The 22,396-nt window shown below is 48.2% G+C and overlaps 3 protein-coding genes across 8 annotated transcripts in view; 2 read left to right on the top strand and 1 right to left on the bottom strand.

Moving 5' to 3' along the window:
* Adcy3 (adenylate cyclase 3) overlaps positions 1-10,429 on the top strand; it is a 96,480-nt gene extending 86,051 nt beyond the window's left edge. For 3 of the 4 annotated variants that reach the window (XM_070025137.1, XM_070025134.1, XM_070025135.1), the window contains 10 exons: positions 566-682; positions 1,945-2,204; positions 2,472-2,537; positions 4,569-4,653; positions 5,580-5,738; positions 6,197-6,343; positions 7,357-7,476; positions 8,223-8,346; positions 8,930-9,054; positions 9,462-10,429. In XM_070025137.1, coding sequence (XP_069881238.1) covers positions 566-682; positions 1,945-2,204; positions 2,472-2,537; positions 4,569-4,653; positions 5,580-5,738; positions 6,197-6,343; positions 7,357-7,476; positions 8,223-8,346; positions 8,930-9,054; positions 9,462-9,644 — 1,386 coding nt within the window. In that variant the 3' untranslated portion in view covers positions 9,645-10,429. The remainder of the gene's footprint in view (positions 1-565; positions 683-1,944; positions 2,205-2,471; positions 2,538-4,568; positions 4,654-5,579; positions 5,739-6,196; positions 6,344-7,356; positions 7,477-8,222; positions 8,347-8,929; positions 9,055-9,461) is intronic. The other variant, XM_070025136.1, reaches the window with a different exon arrangement.
* A 7-nt stretch (positions 10,430-10,436) lies between these two features.
* Cenpo (centromere protein O) lies at positions 10,437-19,519 on the bottom strand. Of its 3 annotated transcripts, XR_011372485.1 has the most exons (8): positions 19,175-19,519; positions 18,814-18,924; positions 16,995-17,152; positions 14,923-15,037; positions 13,735-13,994; positions 12,466-12,637; positions 11,569-11,782; positions 10,437-10,505 (listed from the first exon to the last, which is right to left on the bottom strand). XR_011372485.1 is itself a non-coding variant. In XM_070025140.1 (7 exons), the coding sequence occupies exons 2-7, from the start codon at positions 18,857-18,859 to the stop codon at positions 11,649-11,651; spliced, it is 885 nt and encodes a 294-aa protein (XP_069881241.1). In that variant the 5' UTR covers positions 18,860-18,924; positions 19,138-19,519; the 3' UTR covers positions 10,492-11,648. The 3 variants fall into 3 exon arrangements, 2 of the variants coding, with proteins under 2 accessions (XP_069881241.1, XP_069881239.1); XM_070025140.1 differs by having other exon boundaries at positions 10,492-11,782; positions 19,138-19,519; XM_070025138.1 differs by having other exon boundaries at positions 10,492-11,782.
* On the top strand, positions 19,311-22,233 carry Ptrhd1 (peptidyl-tRNA hydrolase domain containing 1). Its single transcript, XM_070025141.1, has 2 exons — positions 19,311-19,554; positions 21,930-22,233. Exons 1-2 carry the CDS (start codon positions 19,345-19,347, stop codon positions 22,098-22,100), a joined length of 381 nt encoding a protein of 126 aa, XP_069881242.1. The 5' UTR covers positions 19,311-19,344; the 3' UTR covers positions 22,101-22,233.
* The last annotated feature ends 163 nt before the right edge of the window (positions 22,234-22,396 follow it).

Raw genomic sequence — 22,396 nt, 5'->3', positions numbered from 1 at the left:
GCGCTGGCAGCTCGGGGGACTGCAGCCCACGACCCGAGTCATGCTTCCTGGAAGCTGGGGTAGAGCAGGGGAGGCCCAGCCGGACAGTGCTTGGCTGTGATCGTCAGACCCAAAGGATTAAGATTCTCTCCTATAGGGACCTGGTGTTTGCTTTTTTTTTTTTTTTAATCAAAATGAGCAGGGAAAAGCAGGGTTTGGGGGAAGTTAGTCTGACAGGTGGTTTGCCAGGCAAGGTGGGGGGTTTAGGTGTCCTGGTCCAGGTAGGATTGGGGGAAGTGATCAGGAAGTGACAAATAGTGAACTTTGTTCCCTGCCCTGGCCTTGCCTCTTGGAGATGGGGAGTGGGCCTCCTGGGGTAGTCAGTGTGTCTGCTCTACCAGAAGTGGCAACTGGAGGCCTGGGGCTACACGCAGAGCCGCTGGACTCCATTTTGTTACCTGCTAGTGACCTGCAGACAGATCACCATGGCATGGTTAGGCTCCTGGGATTAGGATATCAACACCCACAGCCATCTACAGTCATGGGGCTGTAAAGGCCCGTGTTCTTGAAATCCCATTTGTTCCAGGCCTTTCCTAAGAAGCTTGTGGCTTTCTCAACTTGGATAGACCGGACCCGTTGGGCCAGGAACACTTGGGCCATGTTAGCCATCTTCATCCTGGTCATGGCCAATGTCGTGGACATGGTGAGTTCCTGCTTTCTTGGTGAAGGGGTTCCCCATCCCCAGTGGAGCAGGGGACCATCAATGTGGACTTGTTTTCCTGCAGTGTCTTCTTCCAGAGTCCCATTCCGCACTCCCACACCTGGGCTAGGTTCATCGGTACTGGCGCTGGAGTGTCACATGGAGGAACAAAGGCTCAGCAAGCTTTGTTCACTTGCCCTAGGGAACTGGATTTTGCCTTCCCAGAATCCTCCTGATTAAGGGGTGTATACTCAGTGTTCTGTGAATCTGGAATGTTCCCTCTTGTGGTTACTTTAGGTAGCTGTGGGAGCTGGAGAGTAAGCCTGTACCAATACTGCTCCTGTGTTACCTCTCTAGAAGTGGTTCCTGGGGACCTAGCATCACAGAGGCTACATATCTATGAATGCCTTCTGTCCTCTGCTCTCCTCAATTCAAGAAGTTGAGAGGGCAGTTTGATGCATTCCTGGTGAAATGGACAGAGGCCCTGCCCCCAATACTGGCGCGTGCGCACACACTCAACACACAGAGCTCCAGGGCTATAAGCTCTAGGGTAGCCCAGAAGTCCACCTGGAAGGGGGTGGGGCTAGAAGCACCAGAGCTGACGGCACCTGCTGTTCAAGGAGAATCCTGGGAACTCTTGTGTTAGACATTGGAGACTGTGTCCAGGGCCTGGGGCCAGTGTTTTAACAGGGCTGTAAGACATCTGAAGATGGTATCCAAGGATGGTGGAGAGTGAAAATGAAGGGGGCAGGGCAATCATGCCTGAGCTAGAATTATATGCCAATACATTGCCCCAAACCAGATGAGCTGAAGCTACACAGAAGGTTTGGTTTATGTCTGTGCTGTCTGTGACTGCTCCTGACCAGCAGTGGAACCAGCAAACAGATCCCGAAGGTGGTGCCCTCCCTTCCCCCCACCCCCACCAGGGGGCAGTTTGGGCACACTGGCTGTCACACAGAGAGGTTGAGTGGTGGCCCTTAGCCCTACCTGCAGCTACAGTGTGGCATGAAGAACGTGTTGGGCGTTAAGAGGCCAGGCTCTTGGGAATTGCACAGCTTTGCACAGTCCAGCCTCTGAGAGTTTTGTGTCATAGTGGCAGAACTAAAACACTCAGCCAGTTTTTCTGAGCATCACTAACCTTGGTCTGGTTATCCTTCTCGGGGTTTCTGGAGCCACAGGGGAGGCCGCTGACTGACCACGACTGTGCGGCACAGCCCTCCCTGATCTTCCTCTCGCCCTTCTCTTCCCGACTGTCCTGGCCTCAGCTTAGCTGCCTCCAGTTCTACATGGGACCCTACAATGGGACGGCAGCCATGGTGCTCGAGGGCGGCTGCCTGGAGAACCCCAAGTATTACAACTACGTCGCCGTGCTGTCCCTCATCGCCACCATCATGCTGGTGCAGGTCAGCCACATGGTGAAGCTCACTCTCATGCTGCTCGTCACCGGGGCAGTGGCTGCCATCAACCTTTATGCCTGGTGTCCCGTCTTTGATGAATACGACCACAAACGCTTTCAGGAACATGAGTAAGATGAAACCTGGTTGGGGTCGGCAGGGTTTTCCCTCCCACTCCCACATTCCTCTTGTAAAGCCCTGGGTGCACACTGAGGTAGCTTTCTGCTCAGGCCTACCTGAGGCTCGCATGGGAGCCAGAGCTCACTGGCTGCTACAATCTGAGGGTTGGGTCGGGCCTGTCTTTCTCTGAGTGAAGATTTGGGATACCTCAGTGTTGAGTGGGGCATCAGCCTCTTGTCCCCAGATGTGGTCAGATTGTGCTGTTATCCCTTCCACAGCTACCCGATGGTGGCCTTAGAGAAGATGCAGGTATTGTCCACCCCTGGGCTCAATGGCACTGACAGGTGAGAGCCACTGTGTTTCCTCTGAGTCTCTATTTTATCCCTGCTTCTAGATACATGGAATTCAACAGGCCAACATCCCAGGACCTCACCCTTCCCCAGGCGTGCAGTATGGGCTAGAGTGATCTAAGGTGTACAAGTCTGGGGAGTCGGTGTGGGTTTCATTAGGACTGGGGAAAAGGTAGAGTGTAGTATGGACCTGAACAGCCAGGTCTCCTGTGCTGAAGACAGTGAAGCTCACAGAGCAAGGTAGTGTGGGTAGGGAGGGGAGTGAAGCGGCCTGATGGGGATAAGGACAGCGTGGGGAGGACAGCGGGACTGGCCGGCAGATGAGTGGCAGGAAAGTGATGAGGAACGGTTCCTATCTTCAGGGGCAGGTCTATCTTCCTGAGTCGGTTTCAGCTCTTGAGGCGGATGCTGAAGTAGAAGTTCTCTAAGGTCTCTTTTTCTCTGGGAAGTTTTAGATTGTTAAGAGTCAGTCAGTTGAAAAGATCTTCAATCCAGGTGATGGTGGCCCACACCTAGAATCCTGGCTATTCAAGAGGCTGAGATCTGAGGATCACGGTTCTAAGCCAGCAGGAAAGTCTGTGAGACTTATCTCCAATCAGCCACCAGAAACTGGAAATGGAGCCCTGGCTCAAAGTAGTAGAGTGCTCGCCTTGAGCAAAAAAGCTCAGGGACAGCGTCCAGGCCCACCCTGAGTTCAAGCAACATGACCAACAAAGTAATAATAATCTTCAAGTAAGTTAAGCAAAGATTACTTCATAGAGGATGAAAGATATGACTCATCCCTTTACAATGTAAGTGGTATAAATGACCACTATTTCAAGGTATTGAAATAATCAAGGGGGAATGCAAGTTAAAACTATATCAAAACACCACTGCAAACTTGTTTGACAAAAATCTTAGGGCTGGTGTCAATTTCATAATAACTCACACATTCCTGGTGACAGTACAAGTTGGAAAGCAATTGGCGGTTAATTTACCTTTCAGGCAGGCAGTGGCAGGACACATCAGTAATCCCAGCTAGGCAGGAGGCACAGGTAGAAGGATGGAGGTTATGGTCCAAGACCAACCCTGGGCAGACATGAGACCCTCTGTGAAAAAGCAAAAAAGGAGCTGGAGGCATGGCTCAAGTGACAGAGCTCCTTCCTAACAAATGTGAAACTCTGAGTTAAAACTAGATTCATAGGAAGGGGGTGGGGGAGGAGGCACGGAGGAAAGGAAAGAAGGGAAACATGACTTAGTCATTCCATTTCTGTGTATCTCTGTATACATGTTCATGCACATGTATATGTGTAAGAGTGTCGATAGTAACACTGGGGGCTGGGAAGGTGGCTCAGTGGTAGAGCGCTTGCCTTGCATGCATGAGGCCCTGGGTTTGATTCCTCAGCACCACATAAGCAAAAAGAAAAAAGCCGAAGTGGCGCTGTGGCTCAAGTGGTAGAGCGCTAGCCTTGAGCTGAAGAGCTCAGGGACAGCGTTCAGGCCCCACAACCGGACCCAAAAAACAAACACTTCATAATACACAAAAGCCAAATGGAAGTGACCCAAATGACATCAGCAAATGAATATCTAAATGGTGGCATTCTCATATGGTAGAATGTAAGACAATATCAGGAATGAGCCTTAGCCTCACACAAATACGGCTAGAAGCTAGAAAGGACGTGTGAGCATGCGCCCTGGCCCACCGCTGTGAATCCCCGACACTGATGTCGGTCTCCCTTCCCTAGAATCCTATGTGGATGTAGCTACTTCTGGGATCAGTTTGGTGCTGCAGTGGTTATTGAGCATCTGTGAGCAGCCCTGATATAAAACATTCCTCTCCCCTCACCCCAGCAGAGACTAGGACTGGCTGGCTGTGAGAAGCCCAATGGCCTAAGAAAGCCCTGCGGTCCTGGGGGAGTCTGGTCTGGTCTTAATGCAAAGGGATGGAGCTTAAGGTGACAGGAAACAGCACAAGCCAGTCAGGAGAATCTAATGTCCTTCATGAAGACAGCATGGTGCCCATTCAGCTTGTTCCTGTTTGTTCAGCAGGCTGCCCCTGGTGCCTTCTAAGTACTCCATGACAGCAATGATGGTCATCATGATGCTGAGCTTCTACTACTTTTCCCGCCACGTGAGTGTCGCCCACCTTCCTCTCTTACCCTGCCCATCCCCACCAGGGCCTCCCAAGAACAGTCCCAGGAGCCTAGAGCCCTGAGGATCAAGGTTTGGAGCCAGCTTGGGTAATCTGAGACTCTTTCATCCAATTAACTAGCAAAAAGCTGGAAGTAGAATGTGGCTCAAGTGGTAGAGTGCCAGCTTTCAGTGAAAAAGTCAAGGGAGGCTGTAAGGCCCTGAATTCAAGCCTCAGTACCAGCACAGAAGGAAAAAAAAAGTACAAGGGTCGGGGCACGGGTGGCTCACGCCTGTAATCCTGGCTCCTCAGGAGGCTGAGATGTAAGGATCAAGGTTCAAAGCCAGCCTAGGCAGGAAAGTCTGTGAGACTCATCTCCAGTCAACCATCAGAAAACCAGAAGTGTCAAGTGGTAGAGCACTTGAGCTGAAGAGCTCAGGTACAGTGCCTAGGCCCTGAGTTCAAGCCCCATGACCCCCTCTGCCCTCCCCACCACCAAAAAAAAAAAGTAAAAGGGAGTTAATGAACAGGAAGTCCCCACATAAACCTTGATATTAGCTTGGGTGCCCCCTAGTGGTTAGCCTGGGGAAGCACTGCCTTCCCAAGCCATTTGTCAGCCAAAAGGAGCTGCAGGAAACAGATTCCATGTGGAGCTGGGAAATCCCTCTGCCTCTTTTCTTCTACAGATCTGCAGCTAAAATTAGGTCCTGGGAGGCCTCATGCATCCTAAGGCCTCCTGGGTCTTGGCTGTACTCAGAGGTGGGGGTCCTCGCTGCAGCTGCAGGTGGCATCTTCATTAGATGAATCTTCTCAGGGTCTTCCTTTCCTTGCCATTCAGCCATCTTTCTTCCAGTTTTCCATTTCCGTTCATCCTTCCATCAATCATCTCTAAACCACATGCCTTATCTGTGCCCTTATCTATGTAGGTGGAAAAACTAGCACGCACATTGTTCTTGTGGAAGATCGAGGTCCATGACCAGAAGGAACGTGTCTACGAGATGCGACGCTGGAATGAGGCACTGGTCACCAACATGCTGCCTGAGCATGTCGCACGCCATTTCCTGGGGTCCAAGAAGAGAGATGAGGTGAGGGAGTGGGGCCATTGTTTTCATGTGCTCTTCCTGCCACGGGGTTGTAGGTAGACCCAGGTTTTCTTCTGAAATAAGACTGGGCCCCAGCGAGGCCTGGTTCTAACCAGCAATGATATTTACAAAAGGATTTTCCAGGCCTCTGGAAAAGTGTCTTGTAGCCACTGCCCCTGTAGACCTCATCTGTGAGCCCCACTTTAAGTAAGGCCTCTTCACGGCCTCCCTTTCTGTCAATGTGGCCGCCTCAAAACTGGGTAGTTCCCAGCTCTACTGAGCCATCTTCACACAGCTGGCCTGATAGCAGGACTAAAAATTACTTTATTCAAAGTGGGGATGAACTGGTCTCTAATTATTCATTTAGACTAACCCTGAGAATGTACACATTGAATATGGGGAAGACAGATTCATTCCTATCAGGCAGCTGTCCTTCAAGTGCTTGTGCCCTGCCTCTTTAGGAGCTGTACAGCCAGTCTTATGATGAGATTGGAGTCATGTTTGCGTCCCTGCCTAACTTTGCTGACTTCTACACTGAAGAGAGCATTAATAATGGTGGCATTGAGTGTCTGCGATTCCTCAATGAGATCATCTCTGACTTTGACTCTGTGAGTGCTTTCCTGTCCCCTTCTTTCAGAGCCAGTAAATGCTCCCCCGGCCCCCACACCCATCACATCCCAAGATAGCCTGAAGAAGTTAAAAAGAAATGAGAATTAGCTGGGCTCTGGTGGCTGATGCCTGTAATCTTAGCTACTCTGGAGGCTGAGATCTAAGGACTCACAGTTTGAAGACAGCTCAGGAAGGAAAGTTCATGAAATTCTTTTTTTTTTGGGGGGGGGTGGGGGGGTCCGGTCATGGGGCCTGAACTCTGGGCCTAGGCGCTGTCCCTCAGCTCCTCAGTTCAAGGCTAGTGCTCTACCACTTGAGCCACAGCGCCACTTCCAGCTTTTTTCTTTTTTTGCTTAGTGGTGCCGAGGAATCGAACCCAGGGCCTCATGCATGCAAGGCAAGCGCTCTACCATTGAGCCACCTTCCCAGCCCAGGTTCATGAAATTCTTATTTCCAATTAACCACCAGAAAATTGGAAGTGGTACTGTAACTCAAAGTGGTAGAGCATTACTAGTCTTGAGTTTTAAAAAAACCTCAGGAACAGTGCCCAGGCCCCAAGTTAAAGCCCCAGTAGTAGCACTAGAAAAAAAATTAGATTGGCTCCCTTTCCCAAATGAATTTCTTGCCATCATACATGAACATCTGCTGGGTCTGAGGGTGGAGCTGGGAAATCTCCTGCAAATTCATAGGATAAACATGGGCCAAACAAGACCCTGAGATGCCTCCATTTTTCCTGCCCTTAGTCTCAGTAACTATGTAGTAAACATGCATATAAGGAAAATAATTTTGCAAATATTCTCATTTACCTCAGAAGGCTGGCAATTTTACCTGTGTCAAGGTTCAATTTTCTCAGCTGAGGACCATGTGGCATACAGCGTGGAATAATTCAAGCTGATGCAGGAGAGGCTCTCTTGGGTGCTTTGGGAGATCCTTGCAAACTGGCACGGTTGTTAGGTGGCTCATTTACCTCCCTCGATGCTGATCATTCTCTCCTTAATAATCCTGGCTTCAGCTGCTGGACAATCCCAAATTCCGCGTCATCACCAAGATCAAAACTATCGGTAGCACCTACATGGCGGCTTCAGGAGTCACCCCAGATGTCAACACCAATGGCTTTACCAGCTCCAGCAAGGTAACTGAACTTGATAGGTAGCTAGCAAGGGACTCAAGTGGCTCAAGAGAAGATGCAGTTTTGCCTGGGAGTCTGAAGAAAATCCTGAGTATTGTTCCTAGTATTATTCACACAACCAGCACATGCAGCACTGAGGGACAGAGTACCAGAACACACATTAGCCATGCTACACTGTTCCAGTGTAGGCCTAAGATAGTTTGTGCACTCTGGGACTCTACTTTCCTAGGAACCTGTGTAATTCTAAAATAAGGGAAAACTTAGAGGGGACCCCTGGGAGCTCACTGGCTGCTATGACCTGTTTCTTTTGTTATGATGCCGACCCACAGAGCCTGCTTTACTCTCCAGGTCAGGAAATGAGCATGGGCCCTGGTGCCACTGGGTGTTTCTAAAACATAGTCATACAACTATCTCATGATGCCAGTGTTCATGCCACTCTTTTTCTAGACAAAGCTAAGGAAGCAGGTGGTAGGTGGGCTATCACCCTCAAATGCTTCTAATCTACTTGAGGAATCCAAACAAGGAGAGCCATACACAAATCTGAAGACCAGGCTCAGGGTGGTGAGAGCTAGATTTGCCCGAGTTGCTGTGTGAACTGTCACAGCTCACAGCTGACTGTGGGAGGAAGGTAAGGTCTCTCACCATGGTAGGTAGGGATCCCTCCCAGAGGGCTGCTGCAGGAAGGAAATGAGCAGGCTGCATGGTCACAGCCTGGATGCTCCTGATGCTTTTGCCACTGCTTGACACAGGAGGAAAAGTCAGACAAGGAGCGCTGGCAGCACCTGGCCGACCTGGCTGACTTCGCCCTGGCCATGAAGGATACACTTACAAACATCAACAACCAGTCCTTCAACAACTTCATGCTGCGCATAGGTAAGGGCTCCCGCCTCTGTGCTGGGCAGATCAACAGGGAAGACCAGGAATGCTGGGAGCAGCTAGGTGGGGAGAGTATCACACACACAGCTGGAGAGGACTGGAAGGACCCTTAGTCTAGTCCCTTATAACTGATCAGATGGAAAGCCGCAATGATAAAATGATGGGGTAGCTCTGTCCCCACTGCTCAGTGACAGCCCAGTCTACCCTGGGAACCTAGGCAGGATTCTGCCTGCTGAAGGCCCTGCTCTTCTCGGACCAGCCTGTCCTTGAAAGGAGTTGATGTACCCCATACTGAGGAGGGGCTCATTCCTTCTGAGTGAGGTCACAGATAAGAACTAGGTGTATTATAAAGGTGGCAGCTGTTGGACATAGCTAATATTTGCCAAGGACTTGGTGAGGAAAGGATAAATGGAAGACAGATGTTCCCTTTTCAGTAGCTTAGACGCCACTTTTGAGGAGGTATATGGATGATGTCATCAAGAACCAGAGATCAGGTGACATTCTTCTGAGAGGAGTTTCTGAGGCAGAGTAATGCAAGGCTTGGAGCAGGGCGGTGCTGAATTGGATGCCTCTGCTCTAGGCATGAACAAAGGTGGGGTGCTGGCTGGAGTCATTGGAGCTCGGAAGCCACACTATGACATCTGGGGCAACACGGTCAATGTGGCCAGCAGGATGGAGTCCACGGGGGTCATGGGCAACATTCAGGTAAGTTCAGCCACAGAGCAGAGTGCATGCTCTAAGGCAGCAGTGGAAGAACACATGCTGTGCCATGACCACTAACCTCCTACTGTCCCAGAGCATGAGCTAGCAATGCCGGATAACAAGTCTTCAGCCCACTTCCAACATCCTAAGTGCTGGGTAGTAAGAACCTGCCCCTTTGTATGAACTTCCTGACAAGTACCAAGCAGCTGCTCTTAGCTGGGTCTGCCCATCTTTGGGAGGGTGGGGAGTTCTGAATCTGTCACCTTGGGCTCCGTGGCTGACTGGGACCTGTGCCACCAAAGTGTTAGTGCTTCTGGATCCATTCTCAGTCCTGTCTACCTAAAGCCCCTCTACACAGAGTGGTCTGGGCTCCTTCCTAACCCCCTGGCTCTCTCTGTTCTCCTGTGCAGGTGGTGGAAGAGACTCAGGTCATCCTCCGAGAGTATGGCTTTCGCTTCGTGAGGCGAGGTCCCATCTTCGTGAAGGGAAAGGGGGAGCTGCTGACCTTTTTCTTGAAGGGGCGGGACAGGCCAGCCACCTTCCCCAATGGCTCCTCGATCACACTGCCCCACCAGGTGGTAGACAACTCCTGAGTGGCCTCAGCCCCCGTGATGGATGGGCCACATAAGGGAAACCTGTTTCTGGAGGCAAGGAAAGCTTTTGGGAAAAGTTAAATGACCAAGTCCCGATGGTCTGAAATTGAAGTACACATTCCCATAGACTTTAGGTTTAAAAATCTCGAGCCTTCCTCTGTCCATGGATATGTGAGCTCGGAGGGCAGCCGCACGCCTCTGTGCCTGTAGCTTCCCCAGAGTAGGGGCTTAGGCATAGTAGTGGAACAGCCCTTCCAGAGCCCCAGCTCCAAGTCAGCCTTCTTCAACAAGTCAGGCCATGGCCACTGTGAGCAGGACACAGAGAAGCGGCGAGCAGCTTCCTTTGCTGCTGGCTGAAAGCATGGTGTGGGGGGAGGAGGTGCTGCTGAAGAGGAGGGCTCAGCAGGGCCCTGGTTGGAACTGATAGCAGTGCTTGCCACCCTGGAGATGCAGCGGTCTCCACCCGGTACCAGTTAGGTTAAATGGCCCTCATCCTGATGTTCCTGATAATCTTGAAAGGTTCTTCTGGAACCCTTGTCACCTTAGATATGAGAGCAGAAAGTGCAATATTTCCTTTCACCTGGTGGGGGGAGGGAGGTTATTTCTGGAAGAAAAATATATAAACAGATCTCTACATTTATATTTTTAACCTGTTAAAACACTTTCCGATACTGCCTTGCCTTTTGAGCTCTTGCTACAGTCACCTTTGCTACTGCTTTAAAAAAGAGAATATACAGGTATTGATAAAGAACAGACTGTTTTATTAAAAGCTTTACTCAACTTGATGGGATCACTGTGATCATTCTGTTACCATGTCCGTTGAATGCTTGGCTGGCTCAAAGCATTAGCCCCACCTCGTGCCTAGAAAGCAAGAACTTGAGCTGAGACTTCTCATTCTACATGGCTTTCTCCTAAAAGATGGTCCAAACCTGTTTCCTGTGCTCTGTACACTTCATAGAGTTGGCTGGAGGTCCTGCACAGTGCCTAATGATCATAAGGTTTAGGAAGTAGTATGAAGCCTCAGGCAGTAAATCTCCTATCTGTGCCTGGGCAAACAGGGACAGGAGTTGTAATGGGAGAACATGACCAGCCAGACAGGTTTTCACAGCTGTCAACTGGCCCCAAGCCAAGGAACAATAAGTACTAGCATGGACAGGAAGGCCCACAGTCATACAAAAGGGCCTTAGCAATGGGGAGGAAGATTGGTTACTTTGGAAATGGAGACTTACAGACTTCTGTCTGAGCTGGTGTTGAACTGAGATTCTCTAGATCTCAACCTCCTGAGTAGCTAGGATTACATGAGTAAGCCACTGGTACCCAACTCACACTTACCCTTTTCTTTTGGGAGGGGGTGTGTCTGGTCATGGGGCCTGAATTCTGGGCCTGGGTGCTGCCCCTCAGCTCTTCAGCTCAAGGCTAGCGCTCTACCACTTGAGTCACAGCACCACTTCCGGCTTTTTTCTTATGTGGTGCTGGGGAATCGAACCCAGGGCCTCATGCATGCAAGGCAAGAGCTCTACCACTGAGCCACCTTCCCAGCCCCTTACCCTTTTTCAACTATATGATCTACCTCATATCATGTGTCTGAGTGTTCTGGGTAATATAGAGGTTTGAGCTCAGAGTCTTGTGTGTGTTAGGCAGACATCCACTTGAGCAGTACCCCTAGCCCCAAAATCTAGGGTCCTAAGGACTCTTAAGTCTTGGGAAGAAAAGCAAAGCTTCCCCAAAAAAGGAAAATACACTCTAGCCTTTCATAAGATGTCTTCTATCACTCCATAAACCATTCTAACTCTCAAGTAAAATACATGATCAAATTCATGGGTACCTAAGAAGGACAAGTGACTGTAAGCATTCTAACAAGCAAGGATTGTATCCAGGCAATCATGGAGAACTTCCAAAAATTCCAGTGTCTGGGGACTCATACTTGCTCATCATCCTGTTGAAGCAGGCTTCTACTCAAGGCTAGGATCGTTCCAGGTAAGGAGTGTGAGCCTTTGCTGGTTTTCAGCTCCAGACCCTTGAATCCAGTTTTTCTCCTTGTGAAAAGGAAGCAAACACCTGATGTATGGGCTTTGTGCAGAACAGTGTTTCATGGGATGCCCGATACTCTGTCTGCAAGGTAGACAGTGCCCCCATCCCTAAAAAAAAAAAAAGATTCCATCAGTCTTGTTTAGTGTAATCAAAGGAAAGACTGGGTCACACTATTCTGGACCCATGTAATTTTGGTCTGGGTGGAGAGGCTGCCCCTAGAAGACCAATACAATTTTAAGACGAGGGAATTAATAAAACACACCACTCAGAGACCTATGTTATGAACTCTTGGCAGCATCTACATGTCTGTCTCCTAAAAACATTTTACCCTATTTTTCACTATTGCCAAGGTCACCTGATCATGGAACATTTAGTTGAAGTTAGAAAAATAAGCCTTTCTTAGTTAGCTCTAAACAAATTCCCATGTAGAAAATACATTCTGGAGAACTTGAATACACTAACTTGCCCTGCCTATTTGGCTACATAGTAAAATGAGCCTCAGCTTCATTCATCACAGATGACTCTGATTCAGCCTTGCTTGTTTTTCTGCAAGAGGGGGGCTCCCATGAAAACAATTTATGAGCTGAAAGAAGTCAGGTAGAAGTGAGAGGTCAAGATGGGGGACCAGGCTAATTTTACCATATACAAAGAAGAAAGGAAAACCTATTTCTGGTATGTAAAGAGAAGAGTATCTTGATATCCTCTAGACCCAGTCCACCTGCTTTGCTTATCTTACACAAAGCAGAGCATACCTCAATTCCTAGTTCCACTTAAATGGCCTTCCTCTTACCTTGACAAGTAACTGTGACATCAGTTGGGAGAGTTCTTGTGAGGTCTTTATACAGCAATCTGGCGCAAAACCGCATGGACTGAGCCCCCGCTTTTGCTTTGTAAGTAAATGACAGCAGGTTGCACAGGGCGTTTCTCTGCAGTGGTCCAGCCAGGGAGGCTGCAAAGTCACTCTAGTGGGTGAGGAATAGAGCAAGTGGGTGGTGACTACAATGCAGGCAGTGGTTGTGGCACTTCACACAGGACTATCAAAAGAAGGCCATGAATTCAGAGAAATAAAAGGCCTAAAAAAGGACTAGTGTAAATGGATGGCCAGGGGTGTGAGTGGAGGGAGAATTTCATAAATTCACTGACACTATCATACAGTAAGATGTTTCATGTCTGCATTTGCCTAACAAATTTAACTGATAACTGGGAGCTTGTCTTTCCAAATGCATGGATGGAAAATGCTAAATTTAAATGAGCAACTTACACCCTATTTGTATTCATTTCCTGTCTCTATAGTTAGCTTACCTGCCACCCTATAAGAAAGCTGACCAGGGGCTGGGAAGGTGGCTCAGTGGTAGAGCACTTGCCTTGCATGCCTGAGGCCCTGGGTTCGATTCCTCAGCACCACATAAGCAAAAAGAAAAAAACCGGAAGTGGCGCTGTGGCTCAAGTGGTGGAGTGCTAGCCTTGAACTGAAGAGCTGAGGGACAGCGCCCAGGCCCCACGACCGGACCCCAAAAAAAAAAAAAAAAAGAAAGCTAACCAGAGATCAGGGGAGATGGATGGACAGCATCTGGTACTATGTGTCTATACTGGTTTCCTTAGGGTAGATACTCTCAAAACCCACCAGATAGGGGCTGGGAAGGTGGCTCAGTGGTAGAGTACTTGCCTTGCATGCTCGAGGCCCTGGGTTCGATTCCTCAGCACCACATAAGAAAAAAGCCGGAAGTGGTGCTGTAGCTCAAGTGGTAGAGCGCTAGCCTTGATCTGAAGAGCTGAGGGACAGCGCCCAGGCCCAGAGTTCAGGCCCCACGACCGGACCAAAAAAAAAAAACCACCAGATATTCTGAAAGTACATAATCCCTTAGCCAGGACCCACAACTCAACATCATCCTAAGTTTCAAAAGGTTAAGAAAGAAAAGGAATAGTAGTAAGAAACAAGAATTAGATAAAGGACAAACCTCTAGCTCCAAGTTAAGAATTATTTAAAATACAAAAGAAAACTGAAATTTGCTTTCCTTAGGGGCTCCTAAAACAAGGTATGGAAGTCCTATGCACACACCTGAAGTCGGTCGGCCTGGTACTTCCTCCCCGAATACGCATTTAGGTACTCGCTGAGAGTGAAAAGGAAGTGCTGAATATCAGTCTGTAGGAGCTGTGCAGCTATCCTTTCCAGAGGAATGAAGGCTGGGACAGAATGGTGATGTATCCACAGTGGCTTCTGGATGACAAGATCCACAAAATAGGAATCCAGTAGGGTCCCCTCAAAGGCGGTGCTGATGCACACACAGACCCCGCGGCTGGTCAGCTTTCCACTGAGCCCTGAGCAAGACAGTGAGACAATACCTCAGCAGATGACAGGCAAAAAGCAGCACCTTACTCACTGAGTATCTAGCATCCTGCACAAAGTCTGGCATACAGACACTGTCCAAAATGCTTCCCTCTCATCAAGACTGACCTATGGAAGGGGGTAAAAATGAAGACATCTTAAATATCAAATTATTGAGAAAAACATCTTGAAAGTTCCAGTTTACCCATTCTCCTCTTTTTTTTTTTTGAGTGTCAATTTGTGACAGTCTCCAGTTCTTCCCATAGCCCTCTCTTATAAACGTATGATCAAACACAGACCTAACAGGTTTAAACTATTTGATCAGTAGCATAAGGCAGGCTAGCTAGCAATAAAAAGGAAGTCTAAGCCAGGCGCCAGTGGCTCACATCTATAATCCTAGCTACTCAGGAGGCTGAGATCTGAGGATCGCAGTTCAAAGCCAGCCAAGGCAGGAAAGTCTTGAGACTCTTATTTCCAATTAACCACTAGAAAACCAAGTATCACGGGCTGGGTGACTCAGTGGTAGAGTGCTTGCCTTGCATGCATGAGGCCGTGAAAAAGCCAGAAGTGGCGCTGTGGCTCAAGTGTTAGAGCACTACCCTTGAGCTGAAGAGGGACAGCTCCCAGGCCCAGAGTTCAGCCCCCATGACTGTCAAAACAAAAAATGAAGTAACACTGTGGCTCAAGTGGTAGCTCACTACCCTTGAGCTGAAGAGCTGAGGGACAGCACCCAGGCCGAGAGTTCAAGCCCCATGACAGACCAGTACAAAAAAAAAGGAATATGTGAAGGGCCAGTCAGAAAGATGGCTACATCATGAGGATAGGGGGTACAAAAAAAAAAAATCTCCTCTAAACCCACATTATAATAAATAATAAATAAATCTAGCAAACTAGAATGAATCAGATCAGAAAGAATTATACCTGTAAACCGATATGCTTGCAGAATGGCAATCACATTTTCTCTCTGTCTTTTCAAAACTTCTTGTTCACTGACCTCCACTGTTCTGTCAGGTTCTACATTGGTAGATGTTTTAACCTGTAAGATAGATAGCAAATCAAACAGGCTACAAAGTGGAAATCACCAAGTTCCTGTCCTCATCTGACCCGACAAAAGTAAAATGCAGTTTTTTTTTATTATGTAATAAAAAAAGACCTTTGTATTATTATGGCCATGCAGTTAGTGTATGCATTCAGAGCAGAGAAGAGTCAGTAGGTCACACAGTGTAGGAATCAAAAGTATAAACTGTGGACTGAAGAGCTAGGATTTGGGTGGGGATGGATGGGGAGAATTATGAGAACAGTAAGGAAAGTGTGTGATGAAAGTCTGGGATGAGCACAGGGCAGACAAAACAGATGGCTACAAAGCAAAGCAGGAAAGCTGGATTGGGCCAGACTTCAGAGAGTTTCAAGCGCCAGGACTCTAAAAGTTGCACTTCCAGCTACAGCCCAGAAGGTGGTGTCAGGCTGCTCTTCCCTCTGATAACAACTATGCAATCCGGATAAAAAACCAAAAAAATCAAAGCAGCAAGCAAGCAAACAGAAAAAGGCCTGAAATTACTGGTGAGCAACCTAAATACTTCCAGGAGTGAAGAGTAAAGAAAAGGCTCTGATGTTAGATAGCTGTTCTGAGGCTTCCCCAGCATTTGCTAGTTTGCTAATTTGCATCTCAGTTTGCAAGAGTCCATTACCAAAGCAGCTTTCTATGGGCCAAGATCCCAAGAAACCCGAGCCCAATACTCAGCATGCAATTTGCTCTCTTAACATCTGCTAATTGGTTCATTACTGCTCATATGTGACAAAAGTCTAAAAAGCTACACAGGCATCTGTGTTGCCAGGCAACACAGATCTTTTAGATCCCCTAAGGTTAGCCTGGGCACCTTACCCCATTTACATGAGTCATAAGAACTCTTCATTTTTAATTTGGCCCTTTTGAGTCCCTATGGTTAGGTTAGTTCCTATTCCAATATAATATGGAGGCTGAAGATTTAAGCATAACCAACAGTCTCCAGTAATGTTGGGGTCTGAAGCATTTAAAAAGCTAAATATTGACTTTATCAGCAGCAGCAGAACTTCAGCGGAGTGATTACTATCATCGATACTGGTCTTATCTGGGGCAAAGGTGGTAGGAGTCCATGTTACTTACAGTTAGTTTATGATTTGTGGTTTTGCCCTATAAAAGCTAGCCTGTAAGACTGGGAGGGGTCGCTCTCTCCATAGAGACAGCCCTGACCCTGACCAGTCAGTTTGATTCTCGATGCTTGGCGCGGAATAAAGCTTTGCTTAACTTTCGATTTGTGTCAGCCTTGTTCCTTTGATCACAGGCCTTATCACCCCTACTATTTAACGGCTCTCAGTGAGATTCCTTATGCTCTTCATATATAGACTAAATGAATTTTGATATTATTTACCCTCCATCATGCTCCTTATTTCTCCTTCATTCTCATCCTCCCTCAAAAGCCCTATAGTTATAACCAATTTACATACATATATGTAAATTCGTATACATACATATTCTTTAAAATCTAAAGTCTGCAACAGGCTTAGGTGTCTATGAAGAGACAGAGTATAATGAACCTTCCTGACCCATCACTAGTATCTGACATTTACTGATACTGATTCTCAACTACATTTATATAGGTCTGTTATTTGAAGAATCAAAGATTTGAAATTGATCCAGTATGACTGAAAGTTTAAAAATGTAAAACAAGGGTCTGGGAAGGTGGCTCAGTGGTAGTGTGCTTGACTTGCATGCATGAGGCCCTGGGTTTAATTCTCAGCACCGCATGCACAGAAAAAGCCGGAAGTAGTGCTGTAGCCCAAGTGGTAGAATGCTAGCCTTGAGCTGAAGAGCTCACGGACAGCATCTAGGCCCAGAGTTCAAGCCCCACGACTGACCAAAAAAAAAGTAAAACAAGCCATGCAAATTTACCAGTTCCCAGATCATGATTATTTTGTACACCTTAGGAAAGTCTCCCACATTACACTGTACTTACTCTGACTTGATGTAGCTTCACTTCAGCCCTCAGCTGGTCTCGACGATGCCTCAGTTCACGGATCTTGGTTCTAAGGGCACTTTCCTTGATCTGGGCTCTCCGAAGCACTTCAGATTTCTTCACTTGAGCCTCTAGTCTTTCCAAGTAAGCTAAAACACCTAAGTTAAAAAAAGGAACTTTGTAAGACAAAGTTTCTAATTCTGGCAACTGGCAGCATTTTAAGAATGAACAGAAGACTGGGCATTGGTGGCTTACACCTGTAAGCCTACTTACTCAGGAGGTTGAGGTTCAAGATTTGAAGTCAGCCCAGGGGAAATAAATCTGTGAGATTTTTATCTCCAATTAACAGCAAAAACCAGAAGTGAAGCTGTGGTTCAAAGGGCATGAACTGCAAAGCTAAGGAAGAGCAACAAGACCCTGAGGTCAAGCCCCAAACCTGGTACAAAAGAGGAAAAAAAGTTTTTGTTTTTTTTTTTTTCCTTCAGAGCTCTGTGGCTAGCTGCAGACCACAGCTCCACTTCTGGCTTTTTGCAGGTTACTTGGCAATAAATCTTAGGGACTTTCCTGTCTGGGCTGCCTCTGAACTGCAATCCTTAGATCTCAACCTTCTGAGTAGCTAGGATAACCAATATAAACCACCAGTATCCAGCTATATCATGTTTTTAATCCATAAAGTCACCAAACCAATTTGAAATCAATCTCAACCCACATAGTGTTTATTATCTAAAGTGTCAGGTTAAGTTTCCTGAATACAGCTGACTCTCCATGACTTGCTGACTCAGAGGAAGAGGGGTCACCAGATTTCACTGACTCAGAAATCATCTAATCCTTACAATTTAGTCACCAGGCTTGAAGAAGTATTAGGAGTATAAGACTAGAAAGGCACAATACCAAGAATTGTCCACAAAAAAATCTTTCTGGGCATTAACAAGAAAAGGTACAAAGCGGGCTGGGAAGGTGGCTCAGTGGTAGAGCGCTTGCCTTGCATGCCTGAGGCCCTGGGTTCGATTCCTCAGCACCACATAAGCAGGAAAAAAAAGCCGGAAGTGGCTCTATGGCTCAAGTGGTAGAGTGCTAGCCTTGAGCTGAAGAGCTGAAGGACAGTGCCCAGGCACAGAGTTCAGGTCCCACGACCGGACCCCTCCCCTCCCCCCAAAAAGGTACAAAGAACCTCACTTTTGGACAGAAACATGAGGATAAATCTCAGTATTCAATTAACTAAGGACCAATACAGTAGAGGCTTTAATTTCATAAGGCTAATTGGTTTCAGTAAAAAAAACATTTGGACATTTCCTAAATATTAGATATTTGTACAAGATGCTTTACTATTAAGCATGTAAAGGCATGCTATTTCCTACACATAGCACAAGCTTTTTGACAACCACAGGAAATATTCACTATCACCACCACATGCTATCATTTACCTCCACTTATTTTCCAGCTGAAGAAACTGAGGCAGAGAACTAACTGTACAGTCACTTTCCCGGGGGCCACAATCATTAAGGCCGAGCCAGGAATCGCCCAGGGCTATGCGACATTGAAGTCACTGGCCCACAGTGGGCCTCCCTCACAAGCACTGTATTAAAAGGTTTGGAAAGAGAATTTACTGGCTAGCACCGTCGCTCTGATCATAAACCCACATTATGGGTGCAACCTATCAGTTTCAAAAGGAGCCGCAGCCTGAAAAGCCTCGAAGCCACTTTTCCCTGTTGACTGTTCCTTTCACCCGCTGCTCCCGATCGGGACTGGCCCTGCGTCAGGTGCAGGGGGAAGGGGCTCTTTTCAACCTGCGTGTGGTGAGGGGCGCCCCTCGGAATACCTCCTTTGGACTCGCCGTCCAGACGGAACGAATTCGCCGGCTCCATCTCTTCCTCCGAGTGTCCAGCGCGTTTCTATGAAGTCGTCCAGGTTAAGTGTGAGACCAGCTGTCCTTAATGGCAGAAGAAAACAGGAACACTGTCCCATACTCTCACTTAGACCCTGACGGGCTTCCGTGGGCCCCGGAAAACCCAAATGTCCCCGTCGGGCCAGCCACGGGTCCGGGCCAGCCGTGTCCACGTCCACCCTCCCGCCGCCCGGGAACCCCCCGGCGCTGTGCCCTCTGCACACGGAAGGAGCCCTGCGTAGCCGTGTGCCCCTCTACCTGGGCCATGGCTCCGTCCATTCCAGTTTCTCCGTACCTCGTCTTTTTCCCGGGAGAACTCCCGCCGTCCCCGCCTTCAAATTCAACCCGCCGCTCCCAGGGTGCTTTGCGCCCCCGCCGTACACAAACATGGCGGCGCCCAGGACACCCCCCCCCCGGTCCCAGAATGCACCGGGGGCAAGTGCAGCCATCCGGACTGTCGGGAAGATGGCGTCCTCTGGGGCGGAGCTGCAGATTCTAGTACAGTATTTGGTGCTACGAAAAGATTTATCGAAGGCTCCGTTCTCCTGGCCCGCGGGAGCGTTGGTAGCGCAAGCTTGTCACGCTGCGACCGCAGCTTTACATCTTCACCGCGACCACCCGCACACCGCCGCCTACCTCCGGGAGCTGGGGCGCATGCGCAAGGTGGTCCTCGAGGTGAGGCCCCGGAGCGGAGGGGGCGGGACGCTGGGGACTTGGGCCCGGATGTGGGCGTGGTCTGGGGCCAAGGCCTCGGTGTGGAGTGGTGTGGGGAGAGGAAGAGAAGCCTTCTAATACTTGCGGCCAGAAGTTCTAGGGCTTTGTTTCCCAGGAACCCTTCCCCTGGGCCGCGTCTCGGGCTGTTTACTAAGGCGCGCACGCATCCCGCCAGGCTCACCGGCAGCCGGTGGCGTCGGCGTCCAGCACACTGTGCTCTTGAGCTGAGGGTTCCTGGCCCAGCTTTCCTAGCGAGACTGTCAGCCCAGCAAACCAGCCCAGAAGAGCTGAGACGCAGTGTTTTATTGTCATGAGAGCAACTCAAGGCCAACGGAAACGCTCATTTACCTGGGCATGACGTCAGTTATTTTTAAATGTTTTAATTTTCTTGTGTCGATTCCGGGGCTTGAACTCACGGCCCAGGCACAATCCCAGAGCTTTTCTGCTTAAGGTTGGCCTTCTACCACTTTTGAGCTACAGTTCCACTTCCAGCTTTTTGGTGCTCAAGGCAGATAAGTGTCTCAGACTTTCCTGCCCAAGCTGACTTCGAACCGTGATCCTCAGATCTCAGCTTCCTGAGTAGTTACGATTACAGGTGTGAGTCACCAGTGCCTGGGTCTATTTGAAAATATTTTGGATGCTAGTATCAAGCGTAGCATCAGAAATACCAGGTACCAGTGGTGTAAATTGGTACACTTAGAATAATGGTAAGTTTCTTTCTTTTTGCAAATAGCCAGACAGATCTTATACTATGTCAATTCTACTGCTAGAAATCCCGTATCTCTTAAGAAAATAATCAGATGCACTGAAAAAGCACAAAAATATCCATAGGGCCATTTTTTTTTAAGAGAGGGGCTGGAAATGTAGCTTAGTTGTAGAGTGCTTGCCTAGCCTGCATGATGCAGTGGGTTCGATTCCTCCGTTCCACATAAACAGAAAAGGCTGGAAAGGATGCAGTGGCTAAAGTGGTAGAGTGCTAAGAAGCTCAGGGACAGTGCCCATACTCTGAGTTCAATCCCCAGGACTGGCAAACACACACACACGTGCACACGTTTGGCTGAGAATAGGGCTGAGAATGTGACTTAGTGGTAGACTGGGTTTGATTCCTCAGTACTATATATATAAGCAGAAAAGGTTGGAAGTGGCTCTGTGGCCCAAGTGGTAGAGTGCCAGCCGTGAGTAAAAGAAGCTCAGGGACAGTGTCCAGGCCTTGAGTTCAAGCCCCAGGGCGGGCAAAAAGAAAAAAAACAAAGTGATAGCTTACATTGTAATCCAAACCACTAAGGAGATTGAGATATGTGGGTCCTGTTCCAATGCCAGCTTGGGCAGAAAAGTCCATATGAGGGGCTGGGAAGGTGGCTCAGTGGTAGAACGCTTGCCTTACATACCTGAGGCCCTGGGTTCGATTCCTCAGCTCCATATAAGCAAAAAGAAAAAAGCCGGAAGTGGTGCTGTGGCTCAAGTGGTAGAGTGCTAGCCTTGAGCTGAAGAGCTGAGGGTCAGTGCCCAGGCCCAGAGTTCAGGCCCCACTACTGCCCCCCCTCCCCCCCCCCCACCAAAAAAAAGGGAAAAGTGCATATGACTCCTATCTTCAGTTAATCAGCAAAAGTCTTTTCAGCAGTCAGCTCTCACTGTCAGAACTAGAAGAGGGATTAGGGATTGCTGTTGCAGGAACCTGTTGTAAGAGAACTACAAAAGGTATGGAATAGGCTGGGCGTTGGTGGCTAACGCTAGCTACTCAGGAGGCTGAGATCTGAGGATCTCAGTTCAAAGCCAGCCCGGGCAGGAAAGGCCGTGAGACTTTTTTTTTTTTTTTTGTCGGTCATGGGGCTTGAACTCTGGGCTTGGGCGCTGTCCCTCAGCTCTACAGCTCAAGGCGAGCGCTTTACCACTTGAACCATGGCGCCACTTCCAGGCCATAAGACTTTTATCTCCAATTAACCACCAGAAGAAAACTGGAGGTGGCTCAAGTGGTAGAGCTGAAGAGCTTAGGGACAGCGCCTAGGCCCAAAGTTCACGCCCCACAACGGACAAAAAAAAAAGGGGGGGTGGTAGCCTAATTACTGACAACACATGCAACAATATCTCAAGAGAGATGAGAAAAATCTCTGTTCTATAAACAAGACTATTAAGCCTCTCCCTCTCTGCCTTCTTCCCAGCACTCCCCACCCACATGTCTAAGACCCTGTGGAGGGAATGGCAAACCAGGGAATCAAACTTCATGTGGTAAAGCTGTTTCTCTAGTTTCAGTTAAGAGAGGCCTCTATCTTTGTATGGCCTTTTGTTGTTTCCTACATCAGCTGTCCAATCTGTGTGCTGTGTTCTACACCTCCTAGGCCCCAGATGAGACCACCCTGAAGGAGCTGGCTGAGACCCTGCAACAAAAGAACATTGACCATATGCTGTGGCTTGAACAGCCAGAGAACATCGCCACTTGCATAGCACTGCGGCCATATCCCAAGGAAGAAGTGAGCCAGTATTTGAAGAAGTTCCGATTGTTTAGATGATTGCTACTTTGGCATATGTGAATATCAGCTGGGTCTAAAAGTAGAATACCATCCATCCCAAAGCACCATGTGTTTCCTTTTAATGTTGACTTGCTTTTGCCTTTCAATTACAACTGTCTCTTGAGAGTCGAAACACGTGTTCGGATTAAAATCATCATTAAGAATTTCCTATTATTATTACTAATAATAAGTTCAAGTTAGGTAAGCAGCAATATTATCTAAGGGTGATTGCCCAAATAGTAGATTTGGTTTGATTCCATTATGAGGGCCAAGAAAACTCATTTAACATGATAATC

This window comes from Dipodomys merriami, unplaced genomic scaffold (genome assembly GCF_024711535.1).
Source record: "Dipodomys merriami isolate MVZ:Mamm:240054 unplaced genomic scaffold, mDipMer1.0.p SCAF_17, whole genome shotgun sequence".
NCBI classification, from domain to species: domain Eukaryota; kingdom Metazoa; phylum Chordata; class Mammalia; order Rodentia; family Heteromyidae; genus Dipodomys; species Dipodomys merriami.
This window is presented reverse-complemented; position numbering and strand designations above follow the sequence as displayed.